This window comes from Micropterus salmoides, unplaced genomic scaffold (assembly GCF_014851395.1).
Source record: "Micropterus salmoides isolate LMB-PRFRI ecotype aquatic unplaced genomic scaffold, ASM1485139v1 Ms_hic_scaffold_10, whole genome shotgun sequence".
NCBI classification, from domain to species: Eukaryota; Metazoa; Chordata; class Actinopteri; order Centrarchiformes; family Centrarchidae; genus Micropterus; species Micropterus salmoides.
The window spans coordinates 17,719,214-17,746,338 of NW_024040041.1; the positions used below are offsets into that span (position 1 = coordinate 17,719,214).

At 42.4% G+C, this 27,125-nt stretch overlaps 1 protein-coding gene and 1 long non-coding RNA gene across 4 annotated transcripts in view; one reads left to right on the forward strand and one right to left on the reverse strand.

Moving 5' to 3' along the window:
- The first annotated feature begins 26 nt into the window (after positions 1–26).
- On the forward strand, positions 27–1,097 carry LOC119889179. The gene is made up of 4 exons (XR_005442023.1): positions 27–258; positions 329–444; positions 640–692; positions 837–1,097. It is a non-coding gene; the product is annotated as an uncharacterized LOC119889179 (long non-coding RNA).
- A 380-nt stretch (positions 1,098–1,477) lies between these two features.
- Positions 1,478–27,125, reverse strand: part of tex2 (testis expressed 2) — a 31,102-nt gene continuing 5,454 nt past the window's right edge. Inside the window, exons 1-13 of one of the 3 annotated variants that reach the window (XM_038700054.1) lie at positions 26,918–26,986; positions 15,847–17,629; positions 13,998–14,198; positions 12,450–12,813; positions 10,710–10,999; positions 9,177–9,320; positions 8,884–8,983; positions 6,122–6,242; positions 5,732–5,737; positions 5,386–5,508; positions 4,887–5,096; positions 4,072–4,192; positions 1,478–3,298 (exon numbers count right to left, since the gene is read on the reverse strand). In XM_038700054.1, the coding sequence (XP_038555982.1) occupies positions 3,149–3,298; positions 4,072–4,192; positions 4,887–5,096; positions 5,386–5,508; positions 5,732–5,737; positions 6,122–6,242; positions 8,884–8,983; positions 9,177–9,320; positions 10,710–10,999; positions 12,450–12,813; positions 13,998–14,198; positions 15,847–17,604 (3,588 nt within the window). In that variant the 5' untranslated portion in view covers positions 17,605–17,629; positions 26,918–26,986 and the 3' untranslated portion in view covers positions 1,478–3,148. Of the gene's footprint in view, positions 3,299–4,071; positions 4,193–4,886; positions 5,097–5,385; positions 5,509–5,731; positions 5,738–6,121; positions 6,243–8,883; positions 8,984–9,176; positions 9,321–10,709; positions 11,000–12,449; positions 12,814–13,997; positions 14,199–15,846; positions 17,630–26,917; positions 26,987–27,125 lie in introns of those variants that run through there. The other 2 variants (XM_038700048.1, XM_038700063.1) reach the window with 2 other exon arrangements.

Below are 27,125 nucleotides of genomic sequence, written 5' to 3' on the forward strand. Positions count from 1 at the left end.
CAGACACCGGATGTGGTATAAAATACATCCGGGGGACATTTTCTGTCCAGTCCATCCTGTGTGTGCATGCTGTTACGCGCAGGACTCGACGTGTTTGCGTTTAACATACCTGTGAAAAAGCTTGTTGGCTGCATGTTTTTGAGGCAGTATTTTGATACATGATTTGGGTTTACATGGAATTTAATCCCAATTTGATAAAGTATGAAGGTGCAAATTGTAGCAGCGTTACTAGGCCGCACTCGTCGTGGAAATGTGGAGGTAAGATGACTTTTGTTTTTCAAATAAAATCAAAAACCAATGCAATCACTAATTCTCTTCTTACCTACAGTATGATGTGCTGTCCACAGAGCAGGGGATAAACTCGGGTCGGTTGCAGTGTTTCTTGATGATTGCACATCCACACGTGGGCAGAAGGCCGGCTAAGGCCTCCATGACTTTATGATGGTGAGTATTTATTAGACAAATCATTGTAATCCTTCAATTTCTGCTTCATGAATGATGATTTTTGTGCGTTAGACTTCTGATGTGAAAATGAAGTCAACATATTCAATCTGACTTGACCCACAAACACCAACCACTCTGCCTTTTGTGTGGTTCATCAATCAAATTCACTCAGGACACCTTTCTATTTATTTACAGGAATGCAGAAAATGGGCTGTGTGGATGTATCCTTGGAATATCCGTATACTATAGTAAGTATCCAGAGTGGGCAGAAAGTGGCTTGTAACAGTTATGAATGATCATGATGAGTTAGACTCCTGATTTAACATTGAAGACAATATCTTTAATTGGTGGCGTCTCAATAACCAAGCTTACTTAAAGTTGTTCTTCCGCAGCAATCTGACTGCAATGCTCAAGAAATGGACATGACACAGTGAATTACAAGGTGAGTGGTGGTAATGGCACAATGGAAAAGACGCATGCCTTTGGTGTCAGAGACCCTGGGTTCAGTTCATAAAGTTCTCATAAATTAACATGCAATCACATCCATTCCTGTATATTGTTTGAAACCAGAAAGATTTACAAATGTATGGATTCTTTTTAACTGTATTATGTAACAAATCTCCTGTGTGAATAAAACATTTGTTAACACAGTATTGTTGCTCATTTCATTCCACTTGTCATATTCTGGTAAATTGATTTTTAGGCACTATACTTTCAACCTGAAGGGCCTTTTCCATGGCCCTTCACACGGGTCAAGAGTAGTGCAAGATCATAGCATGTCTTGTCATAACTGGAGTTTCTTGGCAATTCTCACCAAGTCTCTCTTTTAAAGCAAGACACAATCAAAATGCAGCTCAGAGCAATTACTTCTACATATGGGATGCAAGATATTTGGAGGCAGAAGAACTTAAATGAATGATATCTTTAATCGACTAGGTTAACAAGTAACCTGCAGATTAGTCAATAATGAAAATCGTTGCAGCCCTAAACAGGCACACTGTTTAGGAACATTTAAAAATGGCAAAGCTGCACATTCTTTCCAAGCAAACGGTTTTATTGATCCACAACGATCAGAACCATAACATTCTGTGACATCACTGAACACAACAATGTTTCATATTTTCATCACTGCAAATAAACAACACCAAAACCTGTGGAAACAAAGGGCATGTCTTGACAGAAGCAGTAATGGCACAAAGATGTTTTCTCTCTACCTTCAACTGATCGAACAAATGTGGCGGCTCACTATGGAGGAATGTTTTGATTATTTTAAAGGCACTTTCTGCCTCATACACATTGCCTATACACACTGGAACGTAAAACATGTAAAATAATAGTCGCCTGTAAAGCAGCACAGGTGTCTTGGCAGATTACAAAGTTACTGTTCTAGTTTATTGGTGTTACTCTTAAATGTGTTCAGTACAGAAAGAACAGCAAATCAATAAATACTTCAACAACAAAAATATTGAGCATTCATTAGCTGGTTGGCTGATGACATTAAATAATATGGCTAACATCCAGTATGGTATTTATTCAAATAAAACAGGAAGAGTGGGTTTGTTTCCCCCTCTTTTCACCTATAAAGACACGTTACGTGTTCAGAGAAGGGTTTCAGTTGCCTGCTGCCCCCCCATCACTCCCTCCTGATAATATATCTAGCTACAATTTTCCAAACTTAGGCTGTACATCACTGGATTGCTTATTTGTCACTGTTTACCTCATATAGTAGCCTTAACACAAGACTGAAAGATTGCTTTGGCAATAAAAACAGAAAGTTATTACTTTTGCTCAACTCTGAATATAACATGAAAAGAAGTCTTGAAGCATGTTGCTTAGCAGCACTTTGTCAGTGAATGAGCTATTCTGCTGCGTTCTCATTTATACATTCATCAAACCTAGGCATTGTTCAGCTGCTGTGTTTGCAGATATGTTTTAATTCACCCTTCTGAAGCCAGTTTTAGTTCTATCCCCTAACACAGTTAAAAGCACACAGACTGTATGTTATGTTAGTGCCCATGTTGGATTTAAAATGACCCCAGTTTCTTCAATGGACACAGTGCCATTGATCTGTTTGCATAAAAGTGCCAGGCGGCTGACACAGGCAGCAGTGTGGATGGGGGGTAAAAGAGTTGCTATCCCTGTGAAATGTGTATTAATGGACGCAGGGGCTTTCAGCAAAGTCATCTCCAAATTTTTAGGATTATTCCCTCAAATGTTTCCTCACTCAAAACATACACACTCTTCATTGGTAGGCCTCAAAGTTCTCGCAGAGTTATAGCGACAATAAACCACTCGAATAGAAAGGTTGCACAAAAGGTTTACACTGTACCACTACTGTGTTTTGTGCAGCTGTACATCACAGGTATTATGGTTCTGGTTGAATCTGATGGCTATTTGTCCATCCACCGCCACGCACATTTGTAAAAAAGTCTTGACATGTCCCATGTATTGCGTTTCTTCAGAGAATTAACCGTATTTGATGTCACACAAACAAAACTGTCTATGAGTCACGATTCTCTTCCGTCGTCCTGCCTGGAGTTGCCACAGATGATTACAAGCTCGCCAGCACTTTCAGTTTTGTGAGTGCACTTATGAGTGGCCACAGACTGGTGCAAAAGTGGGACTGGGGGGACAGGTAAAAATATTGAACCGTTGGCCCCGGCCCCTGGCTGCACCTGTGAGGTGTCTGAGGCCAAACACTTCTTCACATGTCGGAGACCTCAGACTCCTCGGGTTCTGGGTCCTTCAAGGCATCGTCTGTCACAGTAACCAAGTTGGCATTTGAACGCGTGTCCATGGCAGAGTGCATTATGGGTAGCCATATATCATCCATGTTTGGCATCACAAATATTTTCTGCGGGAGGACAAGTACAGAAAACAAGCAGTCATCATAATTTCAACAATAAAAGAGGAGGAGGACACTGATATATGCCTAATTAGAAGCTTTTGCGAGTGTCTAGTGAAGGGAACCGAGCAGAAACTACTGATCATTATGTTTTTGAAACTGAAATATACCAAATAAAGACAGTGGCATGAGATTATATCAATCTGAGAATTGCAGAAAAAGAGACGTGAATACATCATTGGTGCATCCAACCACACACTGTTCTGTCTGGAAACCAATGAGGCCTCACTTTAGCATTTGCTGAAAGCCAGATGTATACACTCAGTCACAATTGTCAACTGCAGCACTGTATTTAACTGGAGGCATGGTTTGGGGGGGGTTGCACATAATAATAACCCCCAGTGGAGTCAGGCAGGGATAAATATAGATGTGTTAGACCTGACAGGGACACAGTAGTTTGCAGGTGTGCCTCAGGGTGCTTGTCTTGCAGCAGGCATTACTTTGGATATATATGAGGGGTGGGAAAGCCACAGCCACACTGCTTTGAAGCACGAGTAGGTGGGCAGCCATAAATTAATCCACTCTTATAACCTAAATTCTCACCCTAAAACATCTGGGGGGGGGGGTACTTTCTTTGTCCTTGCGTAAACCTTCAGCCTCTCAGGCCGACTGAAGTTTTTAGCCCACACATAAGTTGAAATACACTATTTGACAATGTAAATAAATTGTAGTTATGACTAAACATTTGCATGCACAGTTTGCAGTATTTCCTCAGTGTATACCTGGAACTCCTGGTCCAGTTTCTTCTCAATCCAGTCTGTCACATGAACTAAAGTGACCTCCCTCTCACCCAGTTTAGGCCGCGCTTTCAGCTCTATGTGAGGCGGACTCCGGAAACCATACCTGACAGCCAACAGAAAACAATGAGGGTAAAAAGTATAACCCTAATCTCATACAAGCTGAATGGCAGTTAGAGTTCCTAGACAGGCTTCATGAAAACAGGCTTTTTTGTTTCTTTTTATTCTACTAAATTCAATAAAACAAGAGAACACCATGATGCTTAACCCTTGAACTGAGTCTACTTCAAAGCCCCTCATCACAGATCATAGCCTCAGTGTGGACATGAGTAGTTCAGCCAAAGAGGTAAAAGTATCCAGTATTTGCCAAGAAAACGATTGGGCAACAATGTGAAAAATATACACAATTTTGTGTAACAGAAATATTTGTTTTCTTGTTCTTTCAATCATCTGGTCTAATCAAATCAGATTTTTCTTGGTACCCCTTCAGAGGTCACAAGTCACATGTTGTTGGGAATAACTGCTGTAGATGCTGATGAAGGTCATTATTATTAGATATTTAACATATTTAAGTTATATTTATAAAGTACAGTGTGTACTTTACTTGTCTTTAATGAAAATACATACCTTTGTGCTCTCATTTTCTTAAATTTAGTTAAAACTTATGATTGGGCAAATACAGACACTATACATGTCTGTATTTGCCCAGCAGAGGGCGCTGAGTTATAGCCAGAATTCCCATACAGTCACTGACTACATCCCACAGCCTTCTATGCACTCCTCCATGGAAATGAACGTACCATATCCTGTCCGTGGGAGGAGGTGGGATGTTGACAGCCAGCGTCCCACGGCACTCTTGCACCTCCACGGTGAGCAGCAGCGGCGTGTTGGACACCTCCTCCATCTTCTTCTTAATGAACTCTGTCTCCGTAGCTTTCTGGAAGTACTTCGACTTGGCTATCTTGTCCACAAACCGCATGATCTTGCTGGGCCTGTGGCCTCCCACATAGCTACGTGAGCAGAGGATGGAAACGGAGGAGGGGGGAGGGGGGCAAGGACTGAGTCAGGTTCATCATTTATTCATAACGGCATCTCTTGCTACTCAGCACCCACGATAGAGGGGAGTGACTGGGTGCTTCATTAAATCAGCAGCAGGCTTTCAAACATGTGGGAATAAGTGGGTTGACAGGTGGACTGAAAGGGCAGAACATTCTGCTTCAACACATCAGTGTGAATCTGTTTCTGCCCATTTTCAGTTCAGAGGCGTGATGATGTTGTTGTAAAGAGACATTTGCTCACCCCTCGCCTCCAGGAAGAATGGCTTTGTCACTCAGGAGTTCTGGGGGATCCTCCTCATCTGATGAGCCAGCACTAGACGATTCTTCATCGCTGTCTGCCAGACAGTATGTCCGTGGCCTGGGCCTGTCACACACACAAACACACAATCATTGTTGCAAAGTCAGGCTCTAATGGCTTTGGGCAGAGCCATTAACAATTAAAACTAATTCCCATTAAATGCATCCCCTACGGATATAAATCACAGGAAATTAAACTCCAATGATTCCCTCAAGAAAAGAAAGTGTAATTCAGAACATAATTTATTGTTTCAGTGACAGGCATCTATGGGCATCTATTCCCAACTCACCAGTCACTGGACAAATCCACAGTGGTAAGCGTCCAGAGAGAGGATTAGTATATTAAGAGAAGTGAGGAAGAGCCAACAGACAAAGGGTAGGAATTGTGAAAAAAAAACAAACAGATGTAACAACGAACATGTTTCTAAATGCAAATCTACCAAATTAACACCCAGCTCAGAGCTGTTTGTTTAGTAAAAAAAAAAGAAGCTAATCCTTCAAACATCCTATTTTGGCCTAATCACTGAGGAAGTATTACATGACAAAAGACAAGAACAAACAGAGAATTGAGGACAAGCTGGTAAGGATCACTCTCAAAAATCTGTGAGCATTTAAAATCAGACTTAGCTTCATTAAAAACTTTATAAGAGGAGATTACTAAATGCAATCGAATGCCTTACCACTCTTTTCCGTGCTCCCTTAGCCCCTCGCCCTCCTTCCCCAGACGGGCCAGATTCATCTTGGTCTCTAGTGTCATGAGGAAGGAGCCCGCGTAGGAGATCTCCAGGTCAAACCACAGACCTGGAAAGGACAGTGAGCGAAAGACACCAGCATATTATGTTTCAATATTAAAATCACTCTACATCCCTAACAGCACCACGGCAGCATCAAAAGCGACCAACTCCGAATGTTATTTCTATGAATAAACAAGAACCTCCTGCCTGGTGTCTAATTGCTGTGAGGTCCCCTGCAGAGCTGCCAGGAGGAAGACCTATCCTCTAGAAAACACTGAAAAGGTCAGCTCTAGTGCAGCGGCCTCCTTACTGGCTGACTTCATCAGGCTACTTCCTGTTAACACAACACACTTCTCAGGAGGCGACGGTAGAACAATTTGGATTTTGACCCCCCTGCTGTTTGCTCAATGAAGCCTAACTTCCACAACTGGTAAGTATTGCTTATTAATCCTCTGCCTCGCTCCTTCTCCTCTCTGTAAGTGCTCATTGATTTGTATGTGTGCGGCAGTGTTATCAGAGAGAAGCTAAATGACAGCATTAAGTTAGACCATGTAAGACAGTGTCTTGTTGTCTCTGTCTGGACCAAGACACACGGGATGGAGAGAAAGTATGGAGTGCCTGATTAATTTTGGAGGAGTCAACATATCTGCACCGCTGACATAATACATGTTTCTACATAGACCTGGGAAATATATCACTATAACAGCAATATTATATGAGACAAGATACTGAATCTAGCTTATTGTAATATAAACCTTATATGTTGTCTTTTTTTTGAAGCATAGAGAAATTAATTTGTGGAACTGATGCTTGGGCATCATATCCACATTAATGATTTCTGCTTATGCTCTATGGACAGTAATGTTGATGTGTTGGTCGCTCAGTTTCAACCCTTTTCAACAACTATTGGATGGATTGCCATAACCTTAGGTGCAAGTATTTATGGAGCCCAAATGATGAATCTTAATGACATTCCCATCAGCCTCAGCTGTACTTTGTGCTAATTAGAAAATGTTAGCATACTAACAGAGATTGTACAGAGGTGACACAATCATTACTATTCATATTACACACTTCATGCCTAAACATGAAAAAAAGACTATTTCTTATATCTCTCTGGCTCATAATTCCCATCTTTGATCACCCAACACTGCACTTTCCATGATGACCCTTCAGCTTACATCATCCTCACACAAATAAACTAGAATCCTGTCACAAGTGTCTTAACATTTCCATGCTCATAACAAGATACGCTCTTCTGATATAAGGTGCCAGATATCTTTGTTCTGACACCACCCTCTGGCCATATAAATAACATTTACTTCAGCATGACTGCTAGATCCAAAACACATTTTGCACCATTAAAATTTATCTATGTAACGCTCTGGTTTTCATTACAATGAGTGTTACAGTCTCATAGAGCCACACACTGTCTGATTTTCCCTCAACCACTAATATCACCCAATCATATTTTATGTCTAATCTTATCGATAGTGTAGTAGATTTGATAGTCATACTAAACTCTACAGTCTACGTACTAAACATGGTTACATAATCTATGTCTAAATACTGAATAAAAATAAAATATATTATATCATATATGTGAGCTCTGCACTCTGCTTGTGTGCCTTCAGTAGTTCTTGGAGTACAGTATAAACACTGTAAATCAAATCATGTCTTCCCAACATTAAGGAGTCAGGAAGCACTCTCACTATCTTTAGTATTGCCAGCGCATGATAAAAGAAATCTGCATGGGATGAAATTAGTTGTGTTACTATTGAAGGAAATGCAACCTGTTCAGTTCATGCAGATTTACAGTGCAGCACTTGTAGAGATGCCATTCCCCCGGGACTAATTATGTGCTGGGATCAACTAATGATGACATGCGAGTATATTTCTGTGGGTGTATAGGTGAAGAAAGAACACCATTAATGAGCACTGCAGACTCAGCCGTGGAAATGTGTCTGACAGGAGAATGACTCATGGCTGGCTCCTTCAGCTGAATAGCAAAATGTAATACATTGTCAATGCTCAGATCAAGATCAATTTAGACTAAACCATCATTGGACAAACCCTGAATACCTCAAAAACGAGGACAGAAAATTTTAAATGTGGCAATCTACTCATCCCTCGCTTTGCTCTCTGCTTAAAAGCATCACTAATGATTGAAACACACCTCCCACAAACTGTTCCTCTCTTCCCCCTTCTTAAGCTACTCTTTTCTAAATTTACAGCCACCTCAGTAGACGTTAATACACCTCAAATCTCTGTATTGTCTCTGTGTGTCCCAGTTCCTTTGCTGGAGCTCAATGCAGGCAGGGCGAGTCAGTGTCTCAGTAATGGATGAGGGGGACCCAAGACGTGAAGTTTAATTATTGTGGCTTAATAGAGCGAGGCTTGCAGAGGGGCTGGACTCCATAGGAGAGAGAGAGAGAAGGGGAGGAAATGTCTTTATCCAGAGAGAAGAAGAGCAAAGTTTAAGGGAAAATTAAGGAATGGTAGGAAAGGGAGATGAAGGAGATGGATAGATTGAAGATGAAAGCAGAGTGAGAGCATGTCTCACTATTCTGTCAGAAAAGCAAGAGGGATAACTCTCACAGGAAGGGGAAGAAGACTGATGGCAGAAAGATAATAAATGTCTATTGTATCAGACCATCCAGGACACTGTGTGAAAAACATGACATACTTAGTTTAGCTTCTCTTCCTACCTTGGTGGTCCACAGATGGTTTGGAGGCATGGAGGATTTTAGGAATGGAAAAGCCCATGTCTAGCTCTGTCAAAGTCAGCTCATTCATAACATACGGCAGCTGAAACACAGAAAACAGTTAAAACAAAGACATTCAGACTTAGCTACAGCTGACACCAAAAAACACATGAAATACAGAAATCAACGACACAAAAGTGTCTCTTAAAATGATGCAGTTAAAACACAGAGATTTTTTTATGATTTGTTACTTATATGGTAGATGTATATTTGTGAAAGCTAGTACCAGTACCCACCCTGATCTTACTGAGCTTCATTTGGATCTTTTTGGAGACCACATTGGCCCAGTACTTTTCTCCCAGGAAGTCCCAGAATGTCCTTCCCAGAAAAGCATTGAGCCAGGCCTCAGGCTCCACAGTCTCCTCTGAAATCCTGCGTATCTGAAGGACACACATACTGTAGCTTTAATATTCTTGACATAAAATGAAGCAAATAGGTTCTGGTCACGTATAATAACAGTCTATTTCAAGCCTGGGTTTGAGCCAGGCTCCATCTACTTTCAAGGCCGAAATAACCTGTTAGGTAGACACAGGGCACATGCTTGCTGTTGTGCCCCTTTTAACCTCCCCTGTTGAAATTCCTAATATAAAAACTCGATTTTGAGCCAGGGCCTCTACACATGACATTTCCACAAGATTAAAGGTACTCTGTGGAGTTTCTTGTAAACAGACAAAAGTTCTGTTTGTATATTACATATAGTATTTGGACATCTTCCTTGGATAAGAAAAAAATGCATGTTAAGGTAAAGTGTATTTGCAATCTATAGGCCCACAGCGTGAACACATTCTTAAGAAATAAAATATCCCAGCAAGTTGAAAGGCCACCTAACTCTGCCTCCTCCTGCTAGCTTAAGCAAGTCCAGGAAAAGCTACAAGTAAAAACAGTATCTATATGTCTCACACTGCAAAAAAAAGTGAATGACGCCCGTCCATGGTATTGCTTTCCTTGACCTGGGACGTCTGTTGACAATCCAGTCACAATGCGGGCAGCATGAAGATAACAAGAATGCCTATCAAAACCAGGTATAAATACAAAGGCCTGTGGATAGGGTGTCATTATCAAGACAAATCACGTGTTAAAACAAGATGTTCAGTGCTTTGCCTTTCTTCCCTTTGTTTTCTTTTCTGTGTTAATACCACTAAATCAGCAGAATAACAATACAAACAAAACGGGGGCACGTTCAGAAAAACATTCAGTCCCTCCAGGATTTCACAATTGTAAGTATTGACACAAATTCAACAAATCCTTGTGAATTCAGTGCATCTTGCTATTTTGACCAATTGACGCAACTTCTCCACATATTTGACCTATCATAGCCGTTTCCCGCAAAATGTTGACATACATCAGCTTGTCACTTCCTTCTTTACAAGACGGAGCAGACGTGTGCTGTGAAAGTTGGTTTAAATATGCGTGGTTAAAATCCTGGAGAGACTGTTTAATGATTCCACTATAATTCTAATGTTAAAAATAATCACATATCTTTGCAGTTTTCACTTATTTCCACAATTTCATCGCAAAAAAGGCCCCAAAACATCCCAATTTTCATCGCAATTTTTTTGAAAAGCTGCCGCAAAATCAGACATTTTAGGCCACAACAATTACAAAAAAGGCCTGCAAAATCCTGGAGGGGACTGAACATTGCTCCATAGCACTACATAGGCACAACCAGTGGTTCCAAAAGACAGCCAAGTGCTTCTGGGCAGATGCCCACTTTGCCTGATTGGTTGTGCATTTCTTTCTAGCCTTTCATGTGACTCTCTATCTCCTACCTTTTTGGTAGTTTTGGGGCTGCTCTCAGGGCTGTGCCCAGGGCTGTCGGTGGCAGTTGGGCTTCTCTGTGGTGCCTGGGCGTTTACATATTTGGCCATGTAGACATTATAGTCCAACAGCATCTTTTGCTTCATCCCTCCAGTAGAGCCACAGGAGAGAGCAGAAGAGGCCTCTCTGTGGCGAGACTGAGACAGCTCCTCCAGGCTTCCCCGGCTGCTGCTCCTGCTGTCAGCCTCCAGGCCTCCACCAGATTGGGTGCTGCTACTGCGGCTGTGGGAGGGCAGGAAGGCTGAAAGTGGAGAAGGGGGAATGCAGGATGTAAAGAGTAACGGGAGATTAATGTGACACAATTATGCATCAACAACATTTTTTTACTGATTCCAATCAATGCTTCATATTTCACATAAATAATGCATGCTCAAGCATCTTTTTTTTATTCATTTCTCGCAATGTACCGCAACATCAGCATGCTTTACACAGGATGACACACTTCATCTTCTCTCTGACTCACATTAGAACTGAAATAGTCATATGTAATTGCTATGTATATCCACAAAACAGCTTGATATTTAAAGAGGTGGTATTATGCTTTTTGCCTTTTTCCCTCTCCTTTATTGAGTTTATATCTTTTTTATGCATGTAATAGGTTTGCAGGGTGAAGAAGCCCAAAGTCCAGCCCAAAGGGAGTTCCCATCTCCCACAGAAAACTCTGCTCTGAACTGCCTGAAAACAGCTCATTTGTAGTCCAGCCGCTTGCCTTTCATCCCTGTGACGTCACAGGAATAAAAGCAAAATGCGCGTCATATAATGCTCGCTAAGCGGCTACTCCGACACGCCCTCAAAAACACCGGTGGAGAAACACTGAGCTGCAGCACACACCTCTCCTCTCCCTTCCAAACACTAGGCAACCTCCAGACACTCAGTGGACATAAAGTTGTTACTGTGATATAGAGAAAGAGCTCAGTTAAAACTTTATGGATGAAAGATACTTTTGTTACAGATTAATAACTCACCACTGAGAAACTCTTGCTCCAGTCCATGTTGCTAATCTGGTCCGCAACATGTACAGCTGAACCAAAGCCGTGTTTACTTGCTTCTCACTGACCTGCCCTTCTCTGCTTCTGATTGGCTAGTAGTCCTTAACTAGGAACTGCACATGTACAACTCTCAACAAAGATCATGTATCACTCCACAGCTAAAACGAAGCCTTCAACACAGGGTGAAAACAGGAGCTACAGCAATGTGCAGTATGAAAATTAAACCATGTAAACCTGTTCTGGTACAACCCCTAAATAAGATTTTGAACCTGAAAATACCACCTCCTTAAATAATCTTTCCAGTAATCCTGTTCATCCTGCGCTACCTTTATCACTGGACCCTCACAATGCTGGTGTTTTCCTTTGAATTGGGCCTTCTCCTTGCAGGCTTATATCCCACAGTGGAGTACAATGCTTTAATATGCTACTTCTCTGTGCATGTAATCCTGCTGACCCATTCACACTCATCTGTTCGCTCAGTTGAGGGGATTGCCGGTCCCTAAGCTGAGGCTTATGCACAGATCTGATGGCTGTGCAGTTACATACTCAAGAGAATGGTTATTCTGACTCTGGGAAGTGATGTGTGTCTGTGCAGATACAGTAAGTGTGTGGAAAGGGTGAGAGAGACAGGTAATAAATTTAGTGCATGCATGACTGTGTGCATCTTGGTGTCTGATACACTCTACAGAGTCTCAAACTCACCACTCTTGCAGATGCTAGGCAGACTGCCACCTCTCCCTTCTGATTTCATTCGGGACGCTAGAAGAAATCTCCGGAACCACTCTTCCTTTTCCCGACCCGTCCTCCCAAACAGGTAGATTGTTAGATCCCCACCACCAGAGGACGGCCTTTTGGGTTCCTCTGCTGATCCTGATACTTCAACTTTCTCGCATTTGTCTGATCGTTCTAGCTTCTCACCCAGCCCTGTCAATTTGTCTTCCCCAGCTTCGGGCTTCTCTCCTTGGGCCTTGGACATGAAGTCCTCTTGCTTGGCCAGCTCAATGCAAATTGGATACTTCTTGTTCCAAACTCTCTTTCTAGCCAAGCTTTGGGGCACCAGCTGGATCTATGGGGGCATATGGACCATATAATCAAACGCATGAAGATGATGGTATAAGAGTGTTTTGTTGTTGTTATTGTTTTGGTGGCAGGAGAAAAACAAAAACAAAAGTATCCGAGATCAACTGTAGGGCACATTGAGATTACAAATAGTATGTGGCAGACTTGCCCCAGGGTGTGAGTGGCAGCAATTGGGGGCTTGAAATTTTTGAAAATAGAAACCAAAGATAACAATGCAGGCAGGAGTAAAAGTGACTCATCTAGTATGTACTTATATTTATCTAACTCAAAGCTTAATTTGTATTAGACCAGCATCATTTTTTGTTAATGATGAATGTAGCTAGCACTTGCTATTATTCCATGTTGTACAGCATGTCGTAATGGTTCATGCAATTTAGTTTACATTCATTCTTTCACGCACACATTTTTGCTCCAGCTTAACACAACTTTGATATTAAAATTGCTAAAATATTGGCATTGCAGGGTTGTTATCTGGGGGTGTAGCCATGTGGTATTATGGTGTGGGGGAGGTAATGCATCTCCGAATAGTCAAAACAATCAGACCTTGACTGTGTGAGTAGAAAAAATACGTCGTTATATGACATTATTATGTGTAATCTAGCTTCTCTAAATGCAGGTAACATTCAAGACAGACTACACAGCCACAATAATGATGGTGAAATGAAAATTTACGGAGCCGTCAGTTCCAGAAGAGAGAATCTAGCATATGAAGACAACACTAATGACCCTTTTGCTCCATGATACAATGACAGGAGAAATGTCTTCTTACTGTCCAGCCTTCAGATATACAAAACCTTCGAGTCAGCACACTTATTCACACGACACAAAGTTGTGTGTACAGGGTCAATGACCTGTGATATTCACTCCGTGTTTACATACAGTATGTGACTCTGAGTAGCTTTGTCACTGAACATGACCTATTAGCAAGCATGCACTCAGGCAAGGGCAAATTTGAGAGGACGTGTGCTTGATGTCACTATCTGTTAATCTTATCATCAAGCACACAAATATACTGGGGAGCTGGCAGAGGCACGCACTTAACACATTAATATCCCACTCATTTTGACCTTTCATCACACGCTGAATATTTCACAAGCACACACCGAAAGATATAACTACAGCATCTCTCTTATAATTGTCATTTCCTGCATACAGCCACAAACAACACACCTTGCTGTCGGTCAGGTCATAGATCTTCTGGCTGACGTAGGTGACGTCAGGTTTAGGCTCGTTGTGTGTGGCACGGCGGGAGATGTTCCGGTTGGGCTTAGACAGACGCAGTACGGAGCCCTCTAGACGGATGTAAATGGAGTGGGTCAGCGTGGCATGGTACATCTCCGGGTCGTAGTTGTGGATCTCATTCATCCAGCCCTGAGAGTTTGAGGGGGTGGAGAGGGGAAGAGTTTTACTTCACAATGACTCAAAATGTACTCCCACAGGACATATACATACACCAGACTCCCAGTCAAACACCAAGGATGTTTTTATTGTTATTTTTATAGCTAGCATGTGTTCCCATGTACCATGGTGTCTGAAATCTCCTCTGTTCAATGTTTATTGTGCATATGTTCATTGAGGGATGACAGGAGATAGCATGATAGTATGACTATCTATGTCTGTCTCTTTGGTGGTGGATTTATTTGTTTGTTTTTGGCATTCTCTGTAGCCTACAGCATATTGGCCAACATTGAAGCCGATAACCAATATATAAATGATGACCTAATAACACAATTTAGTGTTGGTCTCTACTCTAATCTGTAGGGATACAACATTTCTGTCCACCAATTGTTGTCATCAGTAAACATCCCTAGAATCATAATCAAATGATATTATTTCCACAGATTTCATATAAAACAACAAAAGATAAAGTGGGGCATCTGAAACACAGGCCCTTTGTTGATCCTTAGAGGAAGAGAAAGATGAAGAGAAAGAGGAAAGTTTGTCCCCACTGCAGTTCCTCTGCACTTGGGTGCTCCAGGGTCTATTATATGAGTGTATCATGTTCTGCACAAGTGCAGAGCTACTCTTTTGGAACAGCTGTGCCCTCTAGTTATGAGGCTCTCCTGTGCAACAGCTTGGTACACACTAAGGCACACACACAAGTACACATGCTTACATAAATACCTCAAACTACTAAACAGTTCTCTTCTAGAGTAGTTTCTACAGCACTAGGTGCAGTTAACTGAGAGCAGGGGGCAAATGTGGTGGCGCTCTCATTCAAATGTGTGGTTCAAAGCTAAACTGTAGCTGTCACAGGAGAAAAAGTGCAATATAAACCCTATATGTTGCTGCCAGTTCCCATGAGGCTGAATAGAGTTTAATTCTCATCCAAACTCCCACCGTATCAGCCTCAAAGGAGGCTCTGTGAGCAAAGCCAAATCAATAGAAACAACAGGGGAAATTTCAGTGCTTGGCTATTTTATATTTGTCTAAAAGATACAAAACAAACCTCCTGGGGACAACAATCCTGCCTATTACAATTTAGCTTGATAGTAAACAAACACAGAAGTGTTGCATTTTGTGCACTGTATGGCATTCTCACTTTGGATAATTTCTCCATAAATGCGTAAAATAAATGGAGTACCACAGCCATATATCGTACAAATGCTAACAAATGCATGTGTAAAACCTGTGAGGCTAAATCATATATATTTTATCTCTATAGTTTGACCCTTGGCTAAATGGAACATGGTGTTTTTGTTTGTTTGTTTGTTTTGTCATTAAAATCTGTGAGGAAAAAGTGTAAAAAGTAAAAAGTGTGCAGCTTAAATGTGAAATTAGGCAGGTAGGTAGATTTATTTTGTCACTACAGGTTACAGAGTGAAATTGAGTTTGTAAGTAATTGATAATAGTGCAGCAGAGCAAGACCTTAATGGTAGTCCTAGAGCCAGTGAAGTAAGAACACATGCTAGAAAACAATATCCAAAAGCTTACACAGAGTTAAAGAAAACAAGTTTACATTTTGAAGTCATCTAGCAACATGCCCAAACTTGGCGATCCATGCCATGCTTTGTCTTACCTTGAAGATTCCTGGTTCTTTGATATCCAGCTGAGCCACATTCCAGGGCTCTATCCTTCGCCTCCCTCTTCTTGTCCCTGATGAGGAGCATCGAGGAGAGGACAGCCAAAGTACCAGCAAGGCCAACATGAACCCAGCTACAATCCCATGCACTACTGCACACACATATGGTGGCACTGGGAGGACTAAATACCAGTACACCAACTGTGTCAGTAAGATGAGGCCAGTCACAGGCAGAGTCTCCAACTCCTCCTCCTCTTTCTCCTCCTCCTCTGTGTCAAGTTCACTACACAACCCAGCGCTGCCAGTATGAGGTTGCTGGTACCCAGGGCGATCCCCATCTGGTGTTTCTGTATCGGTACACAACTCAAAGTCTTCACTGTACAGTTCACAGAAGTCCTCGTCTTCCTGTCTCGCTACCAGGGCCGACATAGAGCAGCGGCCCAGGGTTAGAGAAGGAGACTTTGGGAACGTGGATGAGGAGGCCTGGATGAGGGGTGGGGCTGGTGCTTGTGATGGTAAGGAGAAAAAAACAGAGTCAGGGCCCTTACCCGTGGGGGTTTCTTCCTCTTCTTCCCCTTCTGCCCCTTCCTCCTCCTTGATGCTATAGTTGCTGTTACCTTCTGCATGTCCATTTACTGCTGTCACCCCACTGAGCTCTGATGCACTGGAGGACAGCGATTTGGCCCGATGAGTAGCACTTCCACCAGCTCCCATGCCAGACTCGTCCCCCATGATCTTACTAAAAAGCTGCAGGGGGTCTGACATCACCTCTGACAGCCGCCGCCTGGTATCTTCTATTCTGGCCTCCACTTCTTGGACCTTGAAGAAAGACCTACCATCTGGGGACATTATGGGGGAAGAGGGGGCTGTTTTGGAGTCTCCACCTGCTTGAGTGACGATGACGGGGCAGGAGGATAAGCGAGGCTGAGAGAACTGTTTGAAGAGCTGCATGTTGCGAGGTGGAGGCCGATGGGATGGCTGTCCTTGCTGTTGCTGTTGAGGGGGATGATGAAGATAGTGATGAAGAGGCCCTTCTTGATGTTCAGCCTTTGAAGTGTCCGTGGAAAGAGACTTAACAAAAGATTTCATTAAGTGACGGTGGCGTGCGTGTGATGGTGCAACAGTGGTAGGCGCAGGAGTGGTTTCTCGAGACTCAACATCATTGGACAAGGACCTGACCAGGCTGAGGAAAGGTTTGGAGGAGGTCAGCGCTGCAGACTTGCAAGGGGAGGAGCTGGAGCTTGTGGACGGCGGATTGGCTGAGGGTCGGTCAGAGGGCCAGGAGGAGCTCGCAGGAGGGTTGGAGCTCAGGTGGGAGTGGGTGGAGGTGGGGATAATAGTCATGGCGAGAGAGGGTGTGTGTGGATCAGGGTCTGAGGGCTGCAAAGATAGGGTGGTGGATGAAACAGGAAGCACCGCAACTCCTGAGGTCTCCACACCAGCAGATTCAAACAGCAGTTCTTCTTTTGCCTCCAAGCCCGTAGTGATAGACTGGTCATCAGCCCCTGAAGCTTCTAAACCTTGAAGTCCCCCTGCACTACCAAGCCCAGATTTATCCCCAACAGATGCAACAGGTACCCCGTAGAGCTCCTCGTCCTCATCATCTTCCTCCTTCCCCAGAGCAGAGAAGTGGATGGTGATAGTGTCACGAGAGAGGGAGCGCTGCACCTGCAGCTTAGGTCCAGGGGCGTGACGAGGGGGAGGAGTGTCAGCATGCTGGCCACTTCCCCTGCTGCTGCTGCCCTGAGTGCTCATCACCACCCTGCACAGGGCTCACAGCCTGGGAGCGACAGACAGAGACATAAGCAATCCACTGTTAATAGCCACAGAAACGTTGGTAAGAAACATTTGTGTGTAAGGAAGGAGGTTGAGAAAATGCAGTGCAAATCACTAATGTGATTAAATAACTTCAGAGATCCCCACATACACACACACACACACACACACAGGACATAGCATACAAGAGATCAGCCTCACAGCTCTTCATTCATTCTAATGTGAGTAGACCGGACAGGTATGTCCATGCTTCTCGATCATTAGCCCTCATTATGCAAGGCTGTAGCTGACAGACTCGCTCTCAGGCCTGGCCTCTGTGTCTTACAAGCATCCTACTCATTCACTCACCCCCGCTATGGCAACATGATTAATGGGTTACTTCAGAACACATGAGCCTTGAGGAGCAAGGCTGTATTTAACTCCACCCTCCATGGGGGGCAGACCTCAGCTGACTAAATGCTGTAAGGTGGTGAGGATGAAAAAGGACAAACAAAGGGAAGGCTGCTACTCTGACTAGTGGATGGATGAAATTATGATTATTATAACTTAAAACTGATTTAGTTTTGTCCAGTTGGGGGCAGTGCTATGAGTTGAAAATAATGCTGACATATTATCACCTTAAAAAGATGATATGGCATTACGGATTTTTTTCACACATCTATCACATACAAAGCGACAACAACATTCATTAGTGGACTTATTTCTGGCTACCTGTTGAAGTCAAGTGCTTGAAATGGTCTGGTATTCACCGGTACGCACTACCGGCACTTCTACCTTTTACTCCGTGAAGCTGCTGGCACTCTTTTCTGCCCACTCCATATCAGGTTCCCTAGGCGATTCAAAATAGCCCTAAATAAACTGCATTACCCATGGTGCACTACATTACTCTCACTTATTCCCATTGTTGTCTGCCTGCCTTTCTCTGTCGGCGGCTAGTCTAAGTAAAATTATATAAACTTTACAAAGCCTGGCTCTACAAGGGCACAAAGTCAACAGATCATTTGTGTCACACACTTAAAGGAATTAAGGGCAACCTTATTGGGTACCTTTTGTTGAAACATTTTCAACTTTTGTTTCTGGTCATTGTCACTTTTTGTGAACCGACCAATTACAGCCTGGATGGGGTAAATGTTGACCAGCTACAGCAAACTTTCAAATGTTGAACATATTAGGGACTAACTACCAGCCCATTTCCTTGCACATGGATTTAATAAAGAACAAAACACAGTAATTAACAATATAAATGTTGGTTGTGTATTTAAACTGCTGCATTGTACTAATACACTCATTTGTACAAGTTGTATGTGTTTGGGTGGGGGTACACGGCAACATGCAAATAAGGGGAGTTCTGGGACTTAGTGTTTTCCTCTTCAAACACTGGTGAAGTCAAGTATTTTCATTTTACCTGTGTTCTGGTCAACACCTACTCCAAAGGGAAATATCTGGATCTTTAAAGGCTAAATGTTATGTTTGTCTGTCTGTCTGCCATTTGTCTGTTTATTGAAAGCTTTTAATTGAGTGCTGCTGCTGTAAAAATGGTGACAATGAAAGCGTTGAGACTGAACCAAAACAGTACAGTTGAGGGCCATTAAACAACAATGACCGGAAAGATGCTCTTTATAACTGAGGGCAACTGCAGAGTCAGGTGATAATTCTCTGAGGGTTTGACATTAAGAGCAACATCCTTCACATTGCACAAAGTCATTTAACCCATTGTTGATGTAAAAAGATTAAAACTGAGGGTGGAGATATTGTGTGTCCAAACTCATTTAAAATGATCAACCTCAAAATGCAGAGATTTCAATCAACAAAAATGCAATCAATATCAGTATTTTGCTCATTTATATTTATAGCCCAATATTGTTCTGATACAGCTCATTTCATTTGTTTTTTCTGTCTTTTAGTCCTTAAATTGTGTCTTTTACCAGGCTATGACTGTCATGTATTGCATTATTTTTGTGCTTTATGGGGCTCTAAAAACATAAACATAAATATAAAAAAAAGCTCTTTCCCCAACCCAAGCACAAATATATGCAGAATATAATTGAACTATTAGGCTCCAGTGATCACAGGAACAAGGCTTCTATTGTACAGTCTCAACACAGCGGAAACAAAATCATTCAAGTGATTTCACTGAATGAGGCCTCAAGTTGTTATTGAGTTATTGTGCCCGTTCATTCCTCCACATTGCATAGAGTCCATCATGCCTGGTTAGCATTATCAAACAGGCAGCGCAAGACAAGCATGTACACACATATACAGTATCTCACAAAAGTTAGTACATCCCTCGCATTTTTGTAAATATTTGATTATATCTTTTCATGTGACAACACTGAAGAAATGGCACTTTGCTACAATGTAAAGTAGTGAGTGTACAGCTTCTATAACAGTGTAAATTTGCTGTCCCCTCAAAATAACACATCACACAGACATTAATGTCTAAACCGCTAGCAATAAAAGTGAGAAAACTTCTAAGTGAAAATGTCCAAATTGTTCCCAATTAGCCATTTTCCCGTTAGTGTTACAAGGTCTCAGGTGTGAATGGGGAGCAGGTGTGTTCAATTTGGTGTCATCGCTCTCATACTCCCTCATACTAATCACGGGAAGTTCAACATGGCACCCTAAAGATGATGCACAAGAAAGCCAACAGTTTGCTGAAGACAAGCAGACTAAGGACATGGATTACTGGAACCCTGTCCTGTGGTCTGATGAGACCAAGATAAACTTATTTGGTTCAGATGGTGCCAAGCATGTGTGGCCTACAGGCAAGCATGGTGGTGGGAGTGTCATGGTCTGGGGCTGCATCAGTGCTGCCGGCACTGGGGAGCCAAGAATGCCAACATGTACTGTGACATATTGAAGCAGAGCATGATCCCCGCCCTCTGGAGACTGGGCCGCAGGGCAGTATTCCAACATGATAACGACCCCAAACACACCTTCAAGACAACCACTGCCTTGCTAAAAATGCTGAGGGTAAAGGTGATGGACTGGCCAAGCATGACCTAAACCCTATTGAACATCTGTGGGGAATCCTCAAACAGAAGTTGGAGGAGCGCAAGGTCTCTAACATCCACCAGCTCAGTGATGTCGTCATAGAGGAGTGGAAGGGGACTCCAGTGGCAACCTGTGAAGCTCTGGTGAACTCCATGCCCAAGAGGGTTAAGGCAGTGCTGGAAAATAATGGTGGCCACAAAATATTGACACTTTGGCCCCAATTTGTTAGTTTTTTTTGTTTGATTTTTAAAAAACTTGTCCTGCCCTGCAGCCTGGTATAGAGTATGAGGGGCTGGATACCATATTGTGCCAGACAGATTTTACTTTAACAAGAGAGTATTAATATACTCCTTTGTCTGTTTTATTATTTATTTAAATTTATTTGTCACCGGGCCAGACAGGGGACAGACAATTTGGACATTTTCACTTAGGGGTGTAATTACTTTTGTTGCCAGCGGTTTAGACATTAATGGCTGTGTGATGTGTTATTTTGAGGGGACAGCAATATTACACTTTTATACAAGCTGTACACTCACTGCTTTACATTGCAGCAAAGTCTCATTTCTTCAGTGTTGTCACATGAAGAGATATAATCAATTATTTACAAAAATGTGAGGTGTGTACTCACTTTTCTGAGACACCGCACACCCATGCACAGAATGATACGCACAAACATGCAATTTGCACACACACAAAGTCACTCTGGCTTTCTGCCAGTTGATAAAAAAATATGTTGGAATGAGGGATCGAGGTGATCAGCAGAGCAGTTAGCTTGTGTGATTGTCTGCGTTTCTGAGAAGCCCCGGTGCCCTTTTAGGCTCTCTGGTTGGCACCACATCTCCAGAGATTGTATTTGCTGGGATAACATCACATTTGACTTTCCCAGCGAGCCATTCACTTGCCTCTGATACAGTGGGTTGTGTGTGTGTCATTTTGGGTATGTGTGTGTGTTGCTTCTGTCGTGGCTGTGCTAGGGGCACAGGAGATTGAATAAAAAACGAGGAAAGAGAGAGACAGAAAGAAGAGCAACAAAAAGGAGGAAGATGAAGACCCTCGGGGGGGTCTGTAAAGGCTGCATACAACCTTTCAGAAACAAGCTTTTGAAGAGGAATTCACTTAAAGACAGCAGAAAGGCAAAGATTGAGAGAGAAAATGGGGAGGATGACACAGACAAGAGAAAGTGATGGGGAGGGGATAATTGAGTGGGAGAGAGAGCCATAGAGATGGAAGTGGTTGTTGTTGTCATTAAAGCCTGAAGGACGGACTACAGCACTGTGGAGGCTGACAGGGTGAGCAGAGAAGAATGCCTGAGTTCAGGTCTGTTTTTTCAGGAGTCGGGTTTTAGGAAGGCGTCTGTCATGTTAAATGTGTAGCTTGTGTACCACCACAAAAAGTACACGCCACATGTGTACTACCACATGCACACACACAACTGAAAAAACACATAAGATTCAAACACAACGCATATAGAGTTGAATGGAACAATTTTACACAGATTTCCGAGAGATAATGTATCTGCAAATTTTTTGATGAATTACTAATTTTCAAGCACAACTGCCAAACATTTGTTGGTTTTAGTTTGTTAAATGGGCATAGCTGCTTTATCTTTGTGATAAGGGATAGCAACTGACATTTGGACTGTTTGTAAGACAAAACAAGCTATTTAAAGATGTAATTTTGGGCTGTTGGAAGGTATTAACAACCTTTTGACCTTTTAATAGACTAAAAGATAATAATAATACATATTAATAATTAATTAATCAAGAAAATAGATGGAAGCCTAATTGATAATGAAAATAATTCTTAGTTGCACCTCTCTATGCTTGTATGGAGCTACTTAGTGATTAAAATATAGCCTACATAAATTTGTAGATACCGGCATCTTCTATGTTATTTACTTGTACATTTCAATTTCTCTGGTGCATATTTGTATTTGGACAGTTAATAGACTGTATATAAAAAAGTTACAGCCATTTTTTTGCATAGTTTTAACATACATAAAAGAAAGTATTACTATGAATTAAACTCATGCATAGCTCAAAAGATCTTATGCTACATGAGAGCTAAAACATGGATGACATGTAGGAAACACATCTAGTGCCTTTCAGGTAGAATAAAGCGCAAACTGCACAATGTTTGCTGACACACCCACAGTTGTAGTTATTTCCTCTCATTAATGCACCACTGCCTGTGTTTGTTTTAGATGGATGGATGAGGGGGAGGAGGAGGAGGAGGACAGGAGTCGAGGTGAGTCGAGGTGAGTCTGGCACAGAGACAAAACTCATCCAATTAAACAAAGTAAGCATGGCCACTCTAATCAGCTAAAGCCAGCACCCCAGAAGACAAGAGAGGAGGGGAGGCAAGTTAAAAGCAGCAGGGTAAAAGGGTAAGCCTGTGGGAGGGGGGCGAGTGTGTGCGTGTGTTCTTTCACGCCCTGAGGACCCACTGTCCTTATACAAGAGTGCCCCCCCATATAAAACATGTTTTATAGCACAGGAAATAGACAGTAAAAATACGGATACATTATTCTTCCTTATCAAAATCCAGCGCCTACATTACCCACAATGCAACTCAACAGCCAACAGGTTGGTCTGAGAATTTGGGTGTGTTATGCTAGTAGCAGCTAATGTAGCTTCGATGTGCTAACCACAAGCAAAGATGAGGAGTAAGCTACAGAGGTCTGGTGAGCTTATTTCTCTCTAACTCCACACCCCAGGTTTCTTTCATTTTAAAACTTGTAGTCTCCAGCACCAACCCACGCTCAGCATGACATCACTTGAGTCAGTTTATCTGACTTGCATGCAGCTCCCTCTGAAGCCACAAAAGGCTTTATACAGCTTCTTTCTCGTATCATTAAATTATTACACTTTATTTAAAGACCACTTATCAAAACAAAGTACGAAGTGCGTCACAGAGACACAGAGAGAAAGATGAAATAAAATGCCCCAGTGAATGATAAAATACATGACATTTGCAGTAGTACTCCCTGACCCCTGTAAACAGACTTTAATAAGTAGATTTACCCTTTAAGACTTTTACAGTCTCTAAGCACAAAATGGCGACAACATATCTGTATTTGTGGGAGTTATGGAGTTAGTCATGGATCAATATCAATGACTCATCAGTTACTTCCGCAGGTGCTGAGATTTTTGGCTTTTAAAAAACCCACTTTCAAGCCTGTGCTCTGATTTGGAAAGAACACATCCACAGCCTTACAATGACGAGGAGGATGTGGGCTGAACAAACCACGGTCAAAGTGGGATAATTTGCATCATGATATATTTTGTGGGTATTTCTGTTGTATTTTCTGTTAAATTTTTCAGCTGAGAACTTCCCAATTCTGTCTTTATCAGGCCACCCTAATTTATGCCAGAAACAAGTCAGTTTAGTCCCTTGGTTGCATTTGAAAAATCCCTGAACTACGGAATACTTCTCTTTAAATATTAAAGCCACTTAAGCAATTGTGACGTGTGATATTGGGCTATATAAATAAAATTGACTTGACTTGACAAGTAACAGTGTGCTGATGTGATTGGATGCGTCAGCAGGTGTCGAGGACACACTGACATGACCTCTGCTGAAGGATATTAAGTTTAGCATGCCAGACTTCCACAGAGGGGAGATCAAATGGAAAAGTAAAGCAAGGAAAAGAAATGAAGATGGGCGTCAGGAGCATACTAAGCAGATGACTGAAAAATGGGGCAGGAGGAAAATGGAGAGCGAGACAAGGAAGAAGCAAGTCGGTGAGGCATTCAAAAGGGAGGGTGACGGCGGGAAGATAGATTGGGTGAGACGGAGAGATGGGAGATGAACACGGGATGCACAGAGAGAGAGAGGGGCTGATGGGGCAGTCGATTGACACTAATGCAGTTGCCTGGACATGTACGAATGTAAACAAAAGCTACAAAACAAAGGGACTGTGGACTGAGGGAGTCAGGTACTGAGCAGAGAGCTCAACAGAAAGGCTGAAGAGGGCCCCTTGTCCTCCAGCACACAAGGGGCCACTGACTGAGATTCTGCAGCAGAGCGGGTAAACACACCACAAGCTTTTTTTTTCATGCTCCACTGCTCTCTCCAGGGAACACTGGTCCCAGTCATCACTAGCACCCTAGTTACACTACACTCATATACAGTACTGCGCTCTCACATACAGTATATGTAAATGTGCTGTCCACTTACAGTATATAAAGGAATGCAGCAAGGGAATAAAGGGAGAAATGACAAGAAAGTAATATTCACTAGATGTTTCCATTGTTTCTTCTGAAAAAAAAACAATGAATTAAGACAGGAAAATAGACAAGGGGCAGGAAGATGAGCTTAACATGGACGAAAAGGATGGCCGGTTCATCATCACATCGTCTTTACAAGGCGACACGCAGGCCGAACTACACCCTCTTTCGCTTACCATAGAGGGAAACTCCTGACCTGACTCTTGACAGTCAGGAAGCAACACAAGAAGCAGTTCTTAAAATAGCTGTTGAGGTGTTAGTCCCATAACACCGGGGCTGGCCACTTAAAGCGCTCGCTGGAGGACAGATGGGCGGAGGAATAAAGGGGCGGACGCGGAGGAAAAGAAGAGGACGGAGCCTCAAGAGAGATGACTTGCTTTCCAGGACAAGGCGAAAAAGTGACATAAGCATAGCTGTTCTGAAGCATGACTGGTCTCTCCACAGCGGTATCTGCCGTACACAAGCCAGTGCTCATTAAGGTTTAACTAAAACTGTATAAACTTTTTTTTAACTAAGCTGCATGCGACATAATTTTTTATGCCAGTTTTCAATATTAGGGCTGCAACTAGCTATTACTTAGTGACAATAGTTTTCCATTATTCACTTAATTTATTATTCTATAAAATGTCACAAATTAGAGGCCAAGTTGTATCTGACCAAACTATTTTCATATTAATGGCAAAGAAAATATAAATTCTCAGCCGGTTTTACAAACTGTTTTGATGTAGTTGTTCCATCATATTGACAGTGAGCAACATTAATGTGTGATGTGTCAATGCGGCAGTTAGACAATACATTTGCAGCAGCAAACAGCAACAGACGTGCACTCAAACCTGCACGTATGAACACACAAACTGTGCACAGAGCTGCACGGGGGTCTGAGCAGATCCACTGGCAGCATTATGAGCTCCGGTAGCATCAGAGGAAACACTGGGCAGAGGTTTCGAACGGTGAGCATCACTGCTCTGAATCACATAGCCCTCTCTTAATGAAAAGGAGAATAAAACAACAATAAAACAACAGCCAGGGAGATAAAGAGCACTCACGCAGCTGCTGCGCTGGATCAAACCGGTTTTCTTCACCTCTCTCTCTCTCTCTCTAACCCAGAATCCACCATCAACATGTCAAACATCAAACCTTGCCGTACAGATCATCTGGTGGTTGCCATGCCAACAGTGAAGCTTTCATCTTGCTCGGCACTTGCATCCTTTTGTTTGACAGGGCAGCTCTTCCTCATTGTATAACCGTGGTCTCTGGACTGTGTATGTGTGTGTGGTATGCGTGGGCACTAAATAAAAGCACACAAAAGAATGGAAAAGGCTTGGATCTAACTATTTGAGAAAGGTGAATGACGAAGAGAAATCTGTGTGTTTGTAGGCATCATTTAGCTGTATTGGGGAACATTGTCTCAATTATTAAAGAGTGTCTGATCAATTAATTACCTCTAATTATGGCTGTCAACATCAATAGCCTACACATTCGCGTGTGAGTCTGGTGCCGCCTAACCCGATTTTGACAGTTTTGAGGTCAAAAAGTGGATGAACGCGCAGTCCTGACTGAACGCACACATAAACACGCAAGCATCCAAATATATTAAACAATTTATAATCTGTGAAAAGCTGCTTGACAGCCCAGCAAACATCCGTAGGGTTTGGTATTAGTCATAATCCACCCAATTGCATGATGAATGGAGGGAGACGTGGGGGTGCAGAGACAGAGAGAGACAAACATCATCTGTGAGAGTGTTTGCAGACAAAGATTAATATTAGAAATGTTGTTATGCTATTATCCTGTATGACCACAAGGAAGAAGTGGCCCGTGTTTTTTCAGTGCTGTTTTGCAGAATTGTGCAGGAAATACAGTAAGTCTGATTAGTGATGGAAAGCCATAAAAGGAAGACTGTGAAAATGAGGACGGGAAGATAACAGCCTGTGACTAATAAGAGAAGAAGAAAAAAGAATCCTAACATTTGAAATTAGTATACATGGATCACTGTGTAGGGTTGTCGCACACTCTCAGGGTGATAACAAAAAGAAACCATTTACATAAAATTTGTACACGGTATTTACCCCAAGTTCCTGCTCCTAGACTTCGAGAGGCAGCCCTGCCAGACAGACCGACATCATTACAAGATTCTAGGCCACTGAAAGCAGCTCAAAATATCCAATCCACTTATATATCCCCCCCCCCCATTTTGACAGTGATGTGCCACACAATAGAGGCATCAGCACTGAGACTGAGCATAATTAGCATATTGGTAACACAGTCACACAAAGT